This window comes from Alligator mississippiensis, chromosome 3, assembly GCF_030867095.1.
Source record: "Alligator mississippiensis isolate rAllMis1 chromosome 3, rAllMis1, whole genome shotgun sequence".
In the NCBI taxonomy this organism is placed as follows: domain Eukaryota; kingdom Metazoa; phylum Chordata; order Crocodylia; family Alligatoridae; genus Alligator; species Alligator mississippiensis.
In genome coordinates, this window is record NC_081826.1 from 20519821 (window position 1) to 20535325 (window position 15505).

General features: G+C 47.4%; 1 protein-coding gene across 1 annotated transcript in view; it reads left to right on the plus strand.

The window, feature by feature from the left end:
* Positions 1-14072: 14072 nt before the first annotated feature.
* FBXO32 (F-box protein 32) overlaps positions 14073-15505 on the plus strand; it is a 28069-nt gene continuing 26636 nt past the window's right edge. The window contains exon 1 of the mRNA XM_006274407.4: positions 14073-14317. Coding sequence (XP_006274469.1) covers positions 14202-14317 — 116 coding nt within the window. The 5' untranslated portion in view covers positions 14073-14201. The remainder of the gene's footprint in view (positions 14318-15505) is intronic.

Sequence of the window (15505 nt, forward strand, 5' to 3'; positions counted from 1 at the left end):
CTGTAGTCCATGGACCGAACCAAGCTTTGGGGTTCCCAGCTTCTTGGCTTGCTCTCTTGGGCTCTATCTGCAGCTGCTCCTCTCAAGGTCATTCTGCTGCTGCTGCACACTTTCCCCCCCCCCCCCCCCCCAAGTCCCTGTGGGACCTCCTAAACCAATCAATCTCTATGGCAGCCCCACTGCAGCTGCACCCTCCCTCTTGAGCAGGGTGCTGCCTGGACCCTTGTTCTCTTAAAAGTAATAGAGCCCACAGGCTCTGTCACACACAGTAAAACTCAAGGGACAAGGTGCTATGGAGAGTGAAAACTACAGTAGGATTTCCTTTAAGAGGTTCCCCTGCCTTATTCCTTTGCAAAATGAAGCAATTTTCCCCACATATGCTGGAGATCCCAGCCCTAGGTCTCCAGCACACACCGATTCCACTGGAATTTCTCTGTCTGCGGTTGGCCCCTAGCACTTTATTTAAATTTAAAGATGAGGCTCCACTACAAGGAGAGGCCTTCTGTGATTACTTCCTCAGTGCTGGTCTTCCCCAATAGTCCTAGCACTAGACACTAAGGTACAGTATAGTACAGTACATCTTCTCCAATTTCTAAGCATGTCCACTTACTTTTTTGGAAAGTCTTAAGTGCTTAAGCCACCTCCTTGTTCCTTTCCAGAATGAAAGATTCAGGAGATTTCCACTGCTCCAATTTTCTGTTGTATTTAGTTTATTACTGGCACCAAGTAACAATAGTTCAACAAACAATGGTATTGGGTAGGCACTTATCATTATTTCCTGGTCCTAGTCACTTCTCTTGGGTCACTTCTCTTTGACAGGACAGAGGTCGGTAACCACCTATTGCTATAAATGTGGCCTGCTTTTGTGAAGCTCTAACTTTTTACGCACATTTCTCTGGAGCATTCAGAACACTGTACAAAATGAAAACATTATTGGGTAGTCAGAGCTAAATCGAACAGCAAGATTGTACACAATAGTTTTACCTGCTCATAGCAAAGTGAAGAGCAAATGAGCTGAAGGAAAACTATGCCACGCATCCTATACCTTTTGTAAAGCAAGACCTACCATGGTAAAATAGACGCCAACCAGACATGCTTATATGACCTATTGAGAATCACTGACTAAAGAGTGACTTTGGTCATCTTCAGTGGGGTTAGCTGGAAAAAAAAAAAAGATAATAACTTTGTGAAAAAGGTCATGGTTTAATAAGTTTGGTTTTGCTCCACAGAATGAAAGTGGGACTTTAGGATTTTTTCCTGAAAAAATATGAGAAAGAGTCAGATGGGTGGACAGACACTCACCTGAGAAGAGCCAATAGCTGAGTGGTTAAGGGGCTCACCTGAAATGTTGAAAATATCTGCCTCATTCAAGAACTTGAACTTGAATTTGAGTCTCCTACATCACTGGTGAATGTCCTACTTGTCTGATTGGCCTCAGTCTCTCTCTAACATGAGAAGTACTTAATTATACATACAAAAAAGAACTGCTCCAACAAGTGAGATCATCTCTACAGCCTGGTGATGAAAATTTTGCCTGGGATACTGGTTGCTGTTACATTCTCTCCTCCAAAACAGAACAGGGACTTGAACCTGGGCTTCCTGAAGCCCAGAAAGGTACATGAACTACCAGCCTGTTCCAGGGTCTTACGTTTTCTTTGTGAAAAACATGCAGACTGAAATTCTCACTCAAATGTCATACTCCAGGAACTCACGCTTTAAGAAAAATATAAATATTTCAAGACTTACAAAATCAGAAGATCTGATGACAAAGAGTTCTCTGTGGCTACAAACCACAAGTGAAATCTTTAGTGTTCAGTATCAAGGCTACAGCTAGTACCTCCAGCTCCATAAAAACAAGCCAAAACCATTTTAATGTGCCATTAGCACATGTTAATAGCTCCAGTTCCAAAAAGGCCAGCCATTGAAGAGTACAACAGACACATCTCTTATTAGATCCGATGTCCTATCCAGCAGAGGGCAGTGATACGTACCCATACCCAGAGCCCATTATTTACACACTAATTACCAGTACATTAAAGTATGCAGAAAATTAAACCTGAAGATTAATAACATGTAAAGTAATAGATGTGAGAGACAAAGAATGAATGATGATAGCTGCAGAATAGCATAGGCACTTGCCATGACGACAGACTTTTTTGCTTTTCTAATCTTAGCCCAGCCATGCAAGCCTCTGTTCAAGTGGAAACCTCTGTTCAATTAAAGATGTGTTTTGGGATCTCTTCCATCTGAAGCTTGTGCCAGTGCTTTTCCTGGCCCAGGTCTGAGTGAGATGTACAAGCAAAGAATCAATGTTTTAGGAATGCAGTTTGGCTGATTGTATTTAGGAAAAGTTGTGTGCCCCATCAACAATGTGAACTGGAACTCTAATAATAATAATGCTGCATCCATGGTATCTTACACCAGGGGTAGGCAAAATACAGCCCACAGGCTTGATCCAGCCCGTGATGCCATTCTATCCAGCCCGTGGGGCCCCTAAAAAATTTAGAAAATTAATATTGATCTGTCCTTGGTTCCTGTCAAAAATGACAGGAACCAGGGGCAGTAGGACCCAGAGGAAGCCTGGTGGGCTCCCACAACAGCAGGGCCCCCCCGCCCCCCTGCTGGAAGCCCCAGCAGGGGCTTCTGGTCTGGGACCACATGGCTGCCCTGGAGCGGGAACCTCAGGCAAGGTGGGGGACCCTGGGCAGGAAAGGAGCCCAGGGAAAAGCTGAGCCTGGCAAAAAGTGGCCCCTCGCCCACCCCATGGCCCCTGCTCCCTGCTGCAGCTGCTTGCAGCTCAAGCAGGGCTGTCCTGAGCAGGCACAGGCAGCCCCAGGTGGGCTGTGAGTGGCTGCAGTGTGGGGCACTGGCCATGCGGCAGAGGAAGGGCCGCTTTTCCCACACTCAGCACCAGCTTGTAACCTGCCCCCGCTGCCAGCCTGGGCCCCACACCGGCTCCGGGCTCGCTTGTCGGGGCGGCAGCAGCTGCAGCCCCCCCACTTGCCACACCAGGCAGTGTTTGCTGCTGCTGCCCGCCTGGAGCTCATGCGCTGGGCAGCCCAGAGGTGGTGGTGGCAAACACTGCCCAGTGTGGCAAGCAGGGGAGCCACAGCACAGCCCCAACGGGCAAGGCCGGAGCCAGCACAGGGCCCAGGCTGGCAGCAGGGCCAGGTTACAAGCTGGTGCTGAGTGCGGGGAAAAGTGGCCCCTTGCCCATCCCATGGCTGGCACCCTGCACTGTAGCTGCTCGCAGCCTGTGTGGGGCTGCCTGTGCCTGCTCAGGACAGCCCCGCGTGGGCTGCAAGTGGCTTCAGCAGAGAGCATGGCCATGGAGCAGGGGAAGGGCCACTTTTCCCTGCACTCAGCACCAGCTTCTTCCCTGCCGGCAAGCGCGGGGTCAGGGCTGTACACTGCCCCCTCCCACCCCCCACCTATACCGCGGGGCTGGAGGGCACTGGGAGGGAGCGGGTGCACGGGGCCCGCACCGGTGTCCCAGGGCCAGTGCCAGCAGGGCCCAGAGCAGGGTGGCAGGAGTGCAGAGTCCCGGCCGGCAGGGGCTTTATGGAGCCGAGTCAGCTCCCCCCTCTCCCTGCTGGTGCAGCCCAGCCCAGCTCCACAGACCCCTGCCAGCCTGTGCCCCACTCTGGGCCACACTGGTGCTGGCCCTGGGACATTGGTCCCAAGATGGTGACTGGGGGCAAGGCACCTGTCAAGGGGTGGGGCTACCCATGTGGCCCTCCACAGCTTGCCAAAACTAAGAAAATATGTTATATGTTAGGATCAAATAAAATTAGTAATGAAGTTCTCACCCTGCTTCCTTGTGATTTTAAAAATATGCAGTATTTGCAGTGAATCTTCACCTGCCAAACACATGCATAAAAAAAAGCATTGCTCCTTTTGGAGACTGCTAGACAGTTGGTAGGGTGGGGAACAAGGGGTTAACTTTAATTCCTTATTCCTCCTTTCCTGGCAGGGGTAGTCAGAGGAAGAGTGTTGGACTTGGAAGTAAGGAGGAGAAAGTACTTGAGAATTTCGACCATAATTCACTAGGTAGCTCCTGTGACCCCATTTGGGATTACAACCCACAGTTCAGGAGACTGCTCTAATAATGGAACAACTCTTCATCAAGCAGGATTATTTAAACAGCTGCTTTCCTCAGATTGCCAGGGCGATGTGGAAATTTCACACTGTTACCTGAGTCCAGGTTCTTCATTTCCCTCCTAGGGAACATGCATTGCAATTAAATATAAAGTAGATTGTCCTGATACTATAATGGGCTTTGCAGTTCTATAGAACCCATCTTCCAAGCACAACGCTAACTTTAAGGAGTGAAGCCTCAAAGCCCCTTTTATTTGAATACATGTTTACAGCCATTTCAGCGAAAGGAAAGTTAAGCCAAAGAGACATTAAGAGCAGAGCCAGTATTCTCAAATATGAGTGCCTAAAGCTAGGGTGCTTCATACATATATAGGAACCCAAGGGAGTAGCCTGATTTTCAGAAATGCTGGGCATGCACAGCACCAATTGAGTTTGATTAATTTAAAACCTTTGTTTCTCATCAGGCACCCTAGATACAATGTGTTGACCTAAATTGTATGTCCGATGCCATGTAATAATGAGAGAGCAAGGAGTAGGTATTTTTTTTTGATCCTGTAATTTAACCATATTCCTTTATCCACTAGCGATATGAAGTCAGTAGGAAGTTTTGCCCCTGCTATCAATAGGAGGATCCAGGCCACTGCTGTGTCAACTGAGTTAGTTGCAGTAGCATTAAACTTAGAAATCAGAAATGGTTTAACTGAATGTCAAACACTAACAATTGCTGGCTAATACCGTATTCCAAAATCCTCCCTTAAACCCAACAGGTAGGAGGTGGCAAGATCCTTTATGGTCACAGATATGAAAATTGGACATTGTCTATCAAATGAAATCCACAATCATCTGCAACAAGGCTTAGACTTTAGTATGAAGAGTGAACAGCTCCTGGGGACAGTTCGAATTTTTCTCCCAATACACATCAGTCACTCAGTCTGCACTAGTTACATTTACTCTGCTCATATTACATTTGTTCCCAGCCTGCTTTCCCCTTGAAATCTGCCCCTAACACATACAAAGGATGGGAGCATGAACCTGTTTGTGACAGACAGCATAGCATGTACTGAAGTGGACTTCTTCATAATGGACTTCTTTTATATACAATGGACTGGCAATATTACAGTAGAACAATCTCTTCTCTAATTAAAGCTGTCATATTCCTCTTTTCACTTGGTTAGTTCCTGTTTGGGGAAAGGGTTAGGATTCTCTTCGGCATGTGTAATGAGAGGATTTAAAGAAAAAAAAATAGACACGTTAATTTAACCTTTACACCCAAACTGGTGTGAGAGTGCTTACCCAGAAAAATTTAATCCTGTGCTTTATCCAATTTCCAAAGTGCTCCTGCTTTTCACTTCTCTTATTTCACTTCTGGGTTGGCTATAGCCCAAGGAGATCAAGTCACCTCCCCAAGGTCAAAAAGTGAGTGTGTGACCCAGCCAGGATTAGAACCCAGAATCCCAGTTCTCTGCTCCGGGCAGCATTATTGGTTTACTAGGAACTAATATTAATACTGCTGCCCTCCCTATCAGTACAAGTGTTTCTTACATAATCTCCATGAGACATTTAAGATCTTAGTCTGCAATTTTCAAAGATGACCAAGAGAGTGAGGTCCCCTCAACCTACTGACATTCCATGAGAGCTGCCTCCCTTGAAAACAGAGATCGTAGTGAAAAGCCTGGAACTTGAGCAAACAACGCAACCAGCAGTGCAACAGGTGCATAGGTGCTGAATACCTTCAAAAAGTGACTAATAGCCCAGCAGTTCCCTTCAGGCTGCCCTGCCTATTAGTTCAGCCTGCTTTGCAGTCACACTGAACTAGCTGGGACAGTGCACTGCAGGAGAATTCTAGCTGCATATCTGATGACTATGTGTGGTCTAATGGTCACAGGACTGGGCAACAGGAACCCGGTGATTCAATCCCAGCTGTGACACTGACTCACTCTTTGACAGGCTTTGTTAAATCTTTCCATCTGTGGGGTGAGGATAATGATATTCACCTGCCCGGCATGAGGATTAATATTTGTTAATACTTTGAAGATGGCAGGCATTATGTAAAGGGCTAAGTGCTACTATTATTACTTTCTGGGATAAGAAACCAATGCTATGTACACCTATTAATAGGTATTTACAGTCAAGTGGTTTGAAAGGCTATGATCAGATATGTGTTATAATCAACCTTCATGTAACACCTTTCTTCCTGAAGGATCTTCCAAGGAAGGATCAGTCTGACCATGGTCTACAGATCATTTTCTGCACCACTGAAATGCAGGTAGATAGTGGCAGCCACTATGTACCAGTGCAAGCAACAGCCATTGGAGGTGGGCATGGTTTGAAGGTGGCAGCCTGGAGAACAGCTTTCCCAAATGGTATCATCAGGACCATGTTTCCAGTTGACTGGGGGGTGCACCTACATGTTCATTAATGTGCAGTAGTTACTGCACATTTCTTTCGTTTAATACTTGCTTAATAAAGTACAAACTAAATGTATAATAACTACAAATGCGGTGCAGTAGCACCGGTGCACCATTTTTTAGTGACACTTACTGAGCAGTAGCCTAAATACTGCACAGTAGCGTATTAGCATGGTTTTTGTCCAGCACACTACTGTTCAGTGTTATTGGGCTACTGTGCATTAAGTATCTCGTTTAGCTGCACCCTGGATGTAACTATTGAAGCTGCTTGGGCTTGTTTCCATGCAAAAGTTTTATCAGCCATACCAAGATAGTTATTCAGGTGCTGTTCTACTAGTGTAAACCTCCATGTGGACAAAAACTTTTCCCCATAAAGATAAAGAATGTGGACTGGATCCAGCACACAATGAGTTTGGATCCAGCCCATGGAGGCTGGGGGAGATCAGCAGCAGGGGCCACAGAGGGGTCTTTCCCAAGGTCCTTCTCCCTGCTGTGTGCTGTTCTCAGTGCTTTCTTGTTCCATGCTCCAGCTCTCACCTGTAAAGTCCCTGCTGATGACCCAGGGCTATCTACCTTCACCACCAAATTTGCCCCCCAGCACAGCCACTGGCCATAAGGCTCCGTGGTACTTGGTGACAACAGTCAGCCAAAAATGTGGGGGTAGGGAGTGGGATGAGAGGAAGTGAAAGAGCAAGGAGTACTGGGATGGCAAGTGAGGATTGGCAACCTGCAGCAGCAGCCAAATCCCAAACTGCTGCTCACCATTTATAAAGGTCACTAGTCTTTCTTAGATGACGCAGAGATGGGCAACCGGACAAGAAAGCAGGGGGGAAGGCAGAGACACGTTAGAATGTAGCCTAGACACTGGTGTGAATAGTCCTACTCCCCAGGAAAATGCCATGAGAGCTATAAATCTTGATTCTGAGGTATTCTTGAGGACATTCAGGAATAAAGGGTTGTTTTGGAGAGTCCTAGGTAGGGCTATATCCTAGAGGAGAGTTGGGACTTGTGGAGTTCTCATAGGGTCACTCAGAAGGTGTTAGTTCTGGGAGGCAACTGATCTGTAAACAGGAGAAAAAAGCTTACCCTGCCATTCAGGTGTTTGGTGCCAAAGCTGTGAAGACTGGTCATACAGAAGCTTTGGTGATCCTACCCACCACCCACCAACTATAGAAGGCAGCAGTCACAAAAGAACAAGCAACGCTCCCTAGAATGGAGGAAAACCAGCCACCGATAACAATAAACCACTTTTATGTAATGCTGCACCCCCTCAGGACCTCCGGGAGGTGAGTAAAAAGGATTACCCTCATATTCACGGGTATTGTTCTATCATTGTGACTGTGTGGACACTGCTATAAGAATAGCTTATTTAAAGAAAGAGACATGACAAGGTAAAATAACTTGGTCCATAGCACACTGAGTCAGGGGGGAACTAGTACCAGACCTGGGGATCCCCTGACTCCCAGTACCACACTGCTGCACCAGAGAAACCCTTTTGCACACATGCCATGTGTTTCTATGTGGATGGGAGAGGATGGACTTCCCCACATGCCCCTGCTCTGCCCTCACAAGCTGATTCAGCTATTCAAGTATCTGGGTACGGGTGACTGAGAGGGAGAGGTTAGCTCAGTCTCATCTTTGCCAAGAAGCATGAAGTGACTCATTCCTTGGGCAAAACATGGCATGGTTCAACCTGAGGTTCCAAATATGGTACAGCAGATCACATTGGAACACCAGGGTTTACCTAGCCAAATGAAAGAGGTTCATAGGTTCATAAACACTAGGGCTGGAAGGGACTTCACAAGATCATCGGGTCCAGCCCCCTGCTCAAGGGCAGGAAGTCAGCTGGGGTCAAGACAGAGAGAGACAATTCAAGTTCTATTAAATCCTGTAACTTGATTCCAATCATGGTGTTGTAAAGGGGGCTTCAGACACAGGTTGCATCATAACAAGATGACAGGAGCATAGCAAGGGCAACCTGAATGTGTGACATACATGAGGGCCTTGTAAAACAGGCAATTACCCTCACATGAACTGCATCAGTGAATCTAACCCCAGGACAAAGTGATCTGCTACTATTTCTTGCTGGTCTGGCATTCAGGGTTCTGCTATAGGAAGGTTTCTTGCCAAGTGCTATTTCTTATATTTTTCTTTGAAGGAGTCAAGCTGCAGTTGGCAGTATCTTTGATTCAGATTTATATATTTATCACATAAATTATATACATGATATATATAATTATATCCCTGTCACTAGGGATTCTGATGAGTCGTGACTAACCATCAGGTGTCTGCAGTGCTGCTGTGCAGTAATGCAGCTGGTTTTTTGGTGAATGCACTGATGTCACCTGTACCCTTCCTGTATTATCCATGGCTAATTTTTTACTATAAGGAGGAGCTGATTTTACCTGTTGGAAAGTAAAGACTTGTAATATGAAGACACACAGATTTATGGCTTCTCATATACACAGACAAAGCCAGTAGATCCCTAGAACACATGGGCCTAAAACAATCCTCTCCACAGAAGCACTGCGCTGTTCCTACAGGGAGAAACAATACGGGGGTGTCTAGGACTTCAGGGCTGTCACTGAAGTGTGTCACAGTCATCTAGTAATCGATAGTTACACTAGGTTTAAAACTCAGAGCCACCCGCTCCAAAATCACAGGCCCCAACTTACAGAAACCACACACACAGCTGAGCAGCTGATTTCATCTAAGTGTGATACAAACCCACACTGGCCAGTTCACTTGCTCCTCTACTTAAATAAGCTCATCCTTCAGTGGTAGGGATTTACGGGATTACTGGTCCTACCCCTATCACCCACTTTTGACTAATTTTAGCTTTTTGATTTGTCACCATGCTGAACACCAAAGATATCTGGAACTCAATGGCAACAGCCAGGCTAATTTCCTTTTTCTCCTGGAAACAAAAATCCTTACAGCCTGAGTCCTGGTGCAGCCTGTGTGGGGACGTAGCATACATATAAACAATCCAGGTCTTCAGAGTACAGAGAGATCAAGTTACTGGATTTTTCTGTAACATGGTATGTGACCATAGCCCCATTTCACCTCTTCCATTCTAATAATAAGCCCCAACATTTATACAGCTCCTGAAACCTTAAACCCAGACAAGCCACCTTACGTGACTTGGCAGCTATGCCATCACATCTGCATACAACTAACCTACATGTCCTTTTACCAAAATGACACAACCAGATAACCTGGCTAATTGTGCATCACTGCTTCTCAGGAAGACATCCCTCTGTAGCTGCCAATCACAACCCATTTACAGCATGACTCACTCCATAATATATGCAGCTATAAAATATGCACAGTGCAGCTACCCACATGACAAGTGTACAGTATAATCTGAACCAATCAGGTCCTTGTTTATGATTTTTTCAGCACGGCAAAGAAGACCTTTATTCTATTCTGATTTCTTCAAAATGCATGCATCCATGCAGAGCTCTGAGTTCATGGGGATACACCAGGCTGATGTAGGAGATTGAGGTTCTGTCTAGTGAAAAACTCCATTAACAAAAGGGTCTGTATCTTGGCAGCATCCCATGGAGTGGCTCTTTTAGTCCAAGTGGTAGAATCTTCTCCCTTTGATGCTTACAATCCCACGTGCAAATCCCATAGACAACTGTTGTATCGGTACACATGGAGCAATGGTTAGTTATTCATGAACGAGCTTTGTGACTAGGACCACTCCCTTGCATGGCTCATTTGCTAATCTTTGAACCTGACAGTCATTTTCATGGGTTTTTCTCCTACAGTTTCCATCCTATCACATCAACATCCAGACAGAGCACCAGCATCACACAACTTCATTAGCTACCATACAGTTCATCCATATGAGGATCTCCATTAGACGCAGCTGGAGCAGCATTTGTCCTGCTCAGTGTGTCTTTGCCATTTCCCTCCGCTGGTTGGAAGTAGCCCTCATCTGTAATTTGGGGAATGGGCCCATGCATCAGGTGGTTCTGGATTCCATGCACACTCTGGCTCCTAATTTAATAGCATGTAGCATCCCAAAAGCTGTGAATTCAATACTGCCATATAGAACAGTTCCATTTTTCATGTTCACAAGTGCTTGCAGGATGGTGGCTTGATTTAGATTTTTTTTCCTGATTCAAAAACATTAATGCCCTTTTGTTCTCAGTTCTGGTGAACCAGTTGTTCTCATGTACAAGTCATCAGTGGCTGTGGCAACTCTCCTGCATGCCAGATCTAGCACTCAGACCCACTTTACATACCAGGTTTTGTCATTTTAATCCAGTAGTTACAGTTTGTCATCTAACACTGTACCTTAAACCAGCCAGCATACCACCTGACTGCAGCTCAAACCTTGAAAACCACTAAACTATTAGCTCTATATGTTTTCAGTTATTTCCTCTTAAGTCATTAAGATTTCTTTGCATGAACTTTTTCTGCCATGAATCTGAAATATTAAAAAAGCATAAATGTAAAATGCATTACAGATGAGCCTGAGCTTCCAGCACTGGATCTTGATGCAGAATAACTGACAAGAAAACAAGCTGTATTTTGTAATGTATGTTGCTAGTTTGTGTCTCCCTTTCCACAGCTCAGATCAGGCTTGCATGTAAAAGTTGCCAAATAATTCTCATTAAAAGGATGAACATATTTTCAGTGACATATGTCTGACTGACTTAACTTACTTGGCAAGGCATTGCAATCAGCAGTACCAAAATAATATACAGCTGGCAGCCTTTTTTCAAACACACCTAGCAACCTAAATTAACTTTAAGGCTATTAGAAGATGGCCTCACCCTCCAGGAGGCTTAAGGTCATCTGTAAATCCTTGAAGTGTTAATCACTCCCTTGGCCTTCCTTGCATTGTATTCACCATGACATAGGTAGTTCCTCATTCCTTAGACATATGCAATTCGAAACGCACTAGATGGCAAGTCACATGTGGTTGATCTCTGTTGCACTAGGTTGATTTGTAACACAAAATGTGAGAAGCGTTTTTGTGAGTAGCTCACCACAAAAAATAGTCAACAAAATTATAACCAGAGACTTCCTTCCCCCTCAGAGATGAACCAGTGGGGAAGAAATCTCTGTGAAATTCCCCTTCCACTGAATAGCTCTGCTGCCGTGTAGCATGGACCACAGACCATTACATATTGTACTTCCTACAACACCCTATCTGCATACCCATTAGGAGCTGGATCCCCGTCAACCTCTCAGTGTTGGGTAATCAAAAAGGAGCCATCGGGAGATCTTGACCTGCCAAAGCCCCAGTGCAGTTCCATCCCTCCCTATTATTCGTAGTCTAGGTGCTCCCTTTCACTTAATAGGGGCATTGGTACAACCGCATGACTGGATGTGGGACACCATGTTATTACTGGGAACACATGAGCACTTTCACAGTGTTAAGCACTGTGCTAACACAGTACAGAAGCCTGTGCCTTGAAGAGTTTCAAATAGAAGCACACCAGACAAAAGAATTATTTTCATCCCTGTTTTACAGATGTGGAACTGAAGTGCAGAGTAAATCACCCAAGTTCACACAGGAAGGCCGTGGAGGAACTGCATGTCAAAGAACTATCCCCGTGCCTTTACAGACAGAAAATCTGTCTTGCTTTGCCCCAGGACGGACTTAGAGAGTGCAGTGCTGGTAAAAGCACAAGACAGCCTCACAGCGGTTGCTATTTTCTGTTTTCACTGAGCTATTCAAGTTAGCTGCTGTTCCTGGCTCCCCCGTTTTCTAACTCATAGCTTCTTCAGTTTCCTACTCTGCAAACATTGCTCCGGTAGCCTTCATTTGGAATTCACTCCCTTTCATATGCCTGCTGCTTTGAGACCCGCAGTGCTCCAACAGCGATGCATTACATTAACAGATCTGTATTTACCACGAGCTGGTATTTTAAAGCCTTTTTTTTTTTTAAATATGAAAACATAACACCTTCTCTTGCAAGTGCCAGCTGTTGTTGCAATCCCACAAGCTCAGCCCCCTCAGGAAAGGTTGACAATGTGACTCGGATTATGACAGCTAGGCCACTGTGGGGGTGTTTCTCTCTCTCTCTCAGTCTTATACAAGCAGGCTTTATTTATTTATATACTTCCTTGCTACAGAGAACTGAAATGGAGTCAGCAGCACAGCACAAAGGACCTCCTGGCTTGCAGGTCCGTTTGTTTTAACCCATAACAGGGAAACACTAAACACTAGACAAAGGACAGGCAGCAACAGCTATTTCACACCCTCTTCTCCAGCCGGGGCTTTGGATTCTTCTTCTGGAAGGGTTTCAGGACACACAGGCACATGCACGCTGGCAGGGGCGCGAGGCCAGCTCTGCCAGAGCAGCCTCTGAAAAAGGATGATTTTAAAGCTGACCTCCTTCCAGGGCTTTCATTTATCTTGACTCGTTTCAAAGATTCTGGTTTTTTGTTGTGGTTTGTTTTTTTTTAATACCAACATCCCAACAGCTATGACCAACACGAACCATCTCCCAATATAGAAATCCCCTCCCCTTATGGGAAAGGGTTTTTGGGGTTCTCCATCCACTGTTGAACCAGGGTCATCCCTAGAGCTGAGGTACAGCTGGCAAAGGGGTTTGGTGGCATCTGGGGGTTCGGACCTGCGCACGTGGAAGCTGATTCTGGGGGAGGCGATTTCTATCCCCCCTATCCTGAAACAGTGTCTGCCACAGGGAACCCAGGTGACTGCGGGGCTGATTTCCTATCCCTCTGGTTATAAATCTGTGACCTACAATCCCCTCACTGTTTTCTCTTTTGTTGTCCCCAGCCACGAGCCACTCTACCATTTCGAAAAGGGGAGGTGCAGATATTGAGATGCTTTATCACATATAAAACAACATTTTTCTCCAGTTGAAATAAGCTAGAAGCTGAACTAATACACTATGGGCCTAGGGCTGTATTATGGAGTTTAGGATTGAAGCAAAACCAGTGTCACGTCACTGGAAAGAGATCAGAACAACCTGCCAGGCTGTGAAGTAGGAGCTTCACTCCCAGGAGCCGCCAGCAGACAGCAGCACGGCAGAACAAAGGCTAGCTTGACTAGTGGCCCATCAAGACCATTAAAAAAAAAGAGAAGGCCATTAACATCTGTGGAATGAAGTTTAGGAGAGATGAGATAGACTATAATGAGTTGTGAAGTCACTTGACTCCCTCAGTGCTGCCTGACTAGAAAACCTGCCAGGCAGCTGGCATTCAACTTTGGGTGGCGCAGGAATCAAAGCCGGGTGCCAGTACAGCGGCGCCCCTCGCCCGCATCCACCCCCGTCCCCAGGGCTCAGGTGTCCTGAGGGAGGCTTATGCTTTTCTGAGTGCAAACAGGGCTGAAGCTCTCCACACCCTGCAGCCACACTCCCCAGCCCCACGTCCCACAACCTCCCGGGGGCAGCTGGGGAAGGGAGGGAGGCCAGCTGCCCGAGCCCGGGGCCGGCGGGGAAGGGAAGGAGAGGGGAGCGGAGGGGAGGAAGGGAGGAGGCGGCGCCAGCGCCCAAGTGTCCAGCTCCCCGCGCTGGTAAACAAAGCCACGTGTCCCTCCCTCCCGCCCCCCTCCCCGCGGGGCCGGGCCAGCGCGGCTCTTCCGGCAACAAACCCCGCGCCAGCCCCGGATAAATACAAGCCGCGGCCGCTCCGCGCGCACAGTACAGCACACCCGCGCCCGCTCGTCCACCCGCCGGGACTCGCCGCCCGCCCGCAGCCATGCCCTTCCTGGGGCAGGACTGGCGCTCGCCGGGGCAGAGCTGGGTGAAGACGGCGGACGGCTGGACGCGGTTCCTGGATGAGAAAAGCAGCAGCTACGTGAGCGACCTCAGCAGGTGACGGCCCCGGGGTTGCAGTGCGGGAGGGCAGGGGTTCCGGATGTCGGGGGCAGCGCGGGGTGCAGCGTGTGTCCGCGCCGGCGGCGCCCCGCGGGGTGGCTCTGGGCGCTCGCGTGCCCGCGCCCGGCGCCCGGGGTCTGGCATCAGCCTCCCTCCCGCGCTGCGTGGCGAGCAGCTGTCAGCTGGGCCACGATGGACGGCTCCTGTCTCCCCTCACTGGAGCCCTCGATGTTTCTTGGCCTGGAAAGGAGCAGAAAGCGCGTTGTTTTGTTGAAAGGCTTAACCTCTTGGAGCCCCCATCTGCTTGGTGTTTGTAATACATCACCCTTTTTTATCTCCCCTTGCCAAAGAAAGGCGAGTTATTTCAGTGGGGATTAGTTGCGCAGGCAGGGCTGACTTCCATCCCCTGCCTGGTGGGGTGGTGGAGGCCGGAGACCAGAGGTTGCAGCCTGGCTGGCGGCGCTCATCCCAGCGTGTCGTGGGTTTGTCTTCTTTTTTTTTGGAAGAACCAAAATGAGGAAAACGGGCAGGATCTATTTTTAAACACTGGGGCCTTTGTTGTGTGTGTTTTGAAAGCGTAGCTGACGTCAACTTGTTATGGCAGGCGCTCCTGGTTGATGGCTCTGGCATAGCCTTGAACTTGGGCCATTAAACAGAGGTCTGCTTTTGTTTATAAAAGCCTCCCATGCACAAAGATAGTGAGTTGTTTTAACTCTGCTTTATATATACTGTGAAGGAACAATATCTTTTTGAAAGCCATGTGGGATGTGAAACTTAACCCTCCCTCCGCTGTCTCTGTTGTGCCCCGTGGAGCCCTGGGCTCTCCGCGCATGTCTTTTGGTCGTCCTGGTCTCTCTTTGCAGCATGAGAGAGTCATGCCTTTTGCATCCTGCCTGGGAGGAGAAGTCGACCTCCGTTACCATGGCTAAGGCCAAGCACAGCAGGAGAAGACAGTGCGGCATCTGGAATTTATTTACCCTGGAAAGGTTGGCTCGGGCACAACATCTTGCTTATTGTGAAGTCCTCTCCTCGCTGAGTGATCGGGGTCCGGTATCCTTTACAGGGTCACATGATTAATCGGTCAGAGGCTTGTGATACTTTAGAATCTGGTGTTTGGCTGAGTTTTAGGCAGCCACAGCAACGAACCAGGTGTCCACAGAGTGAAAGGAAACTTGATAATCTAGG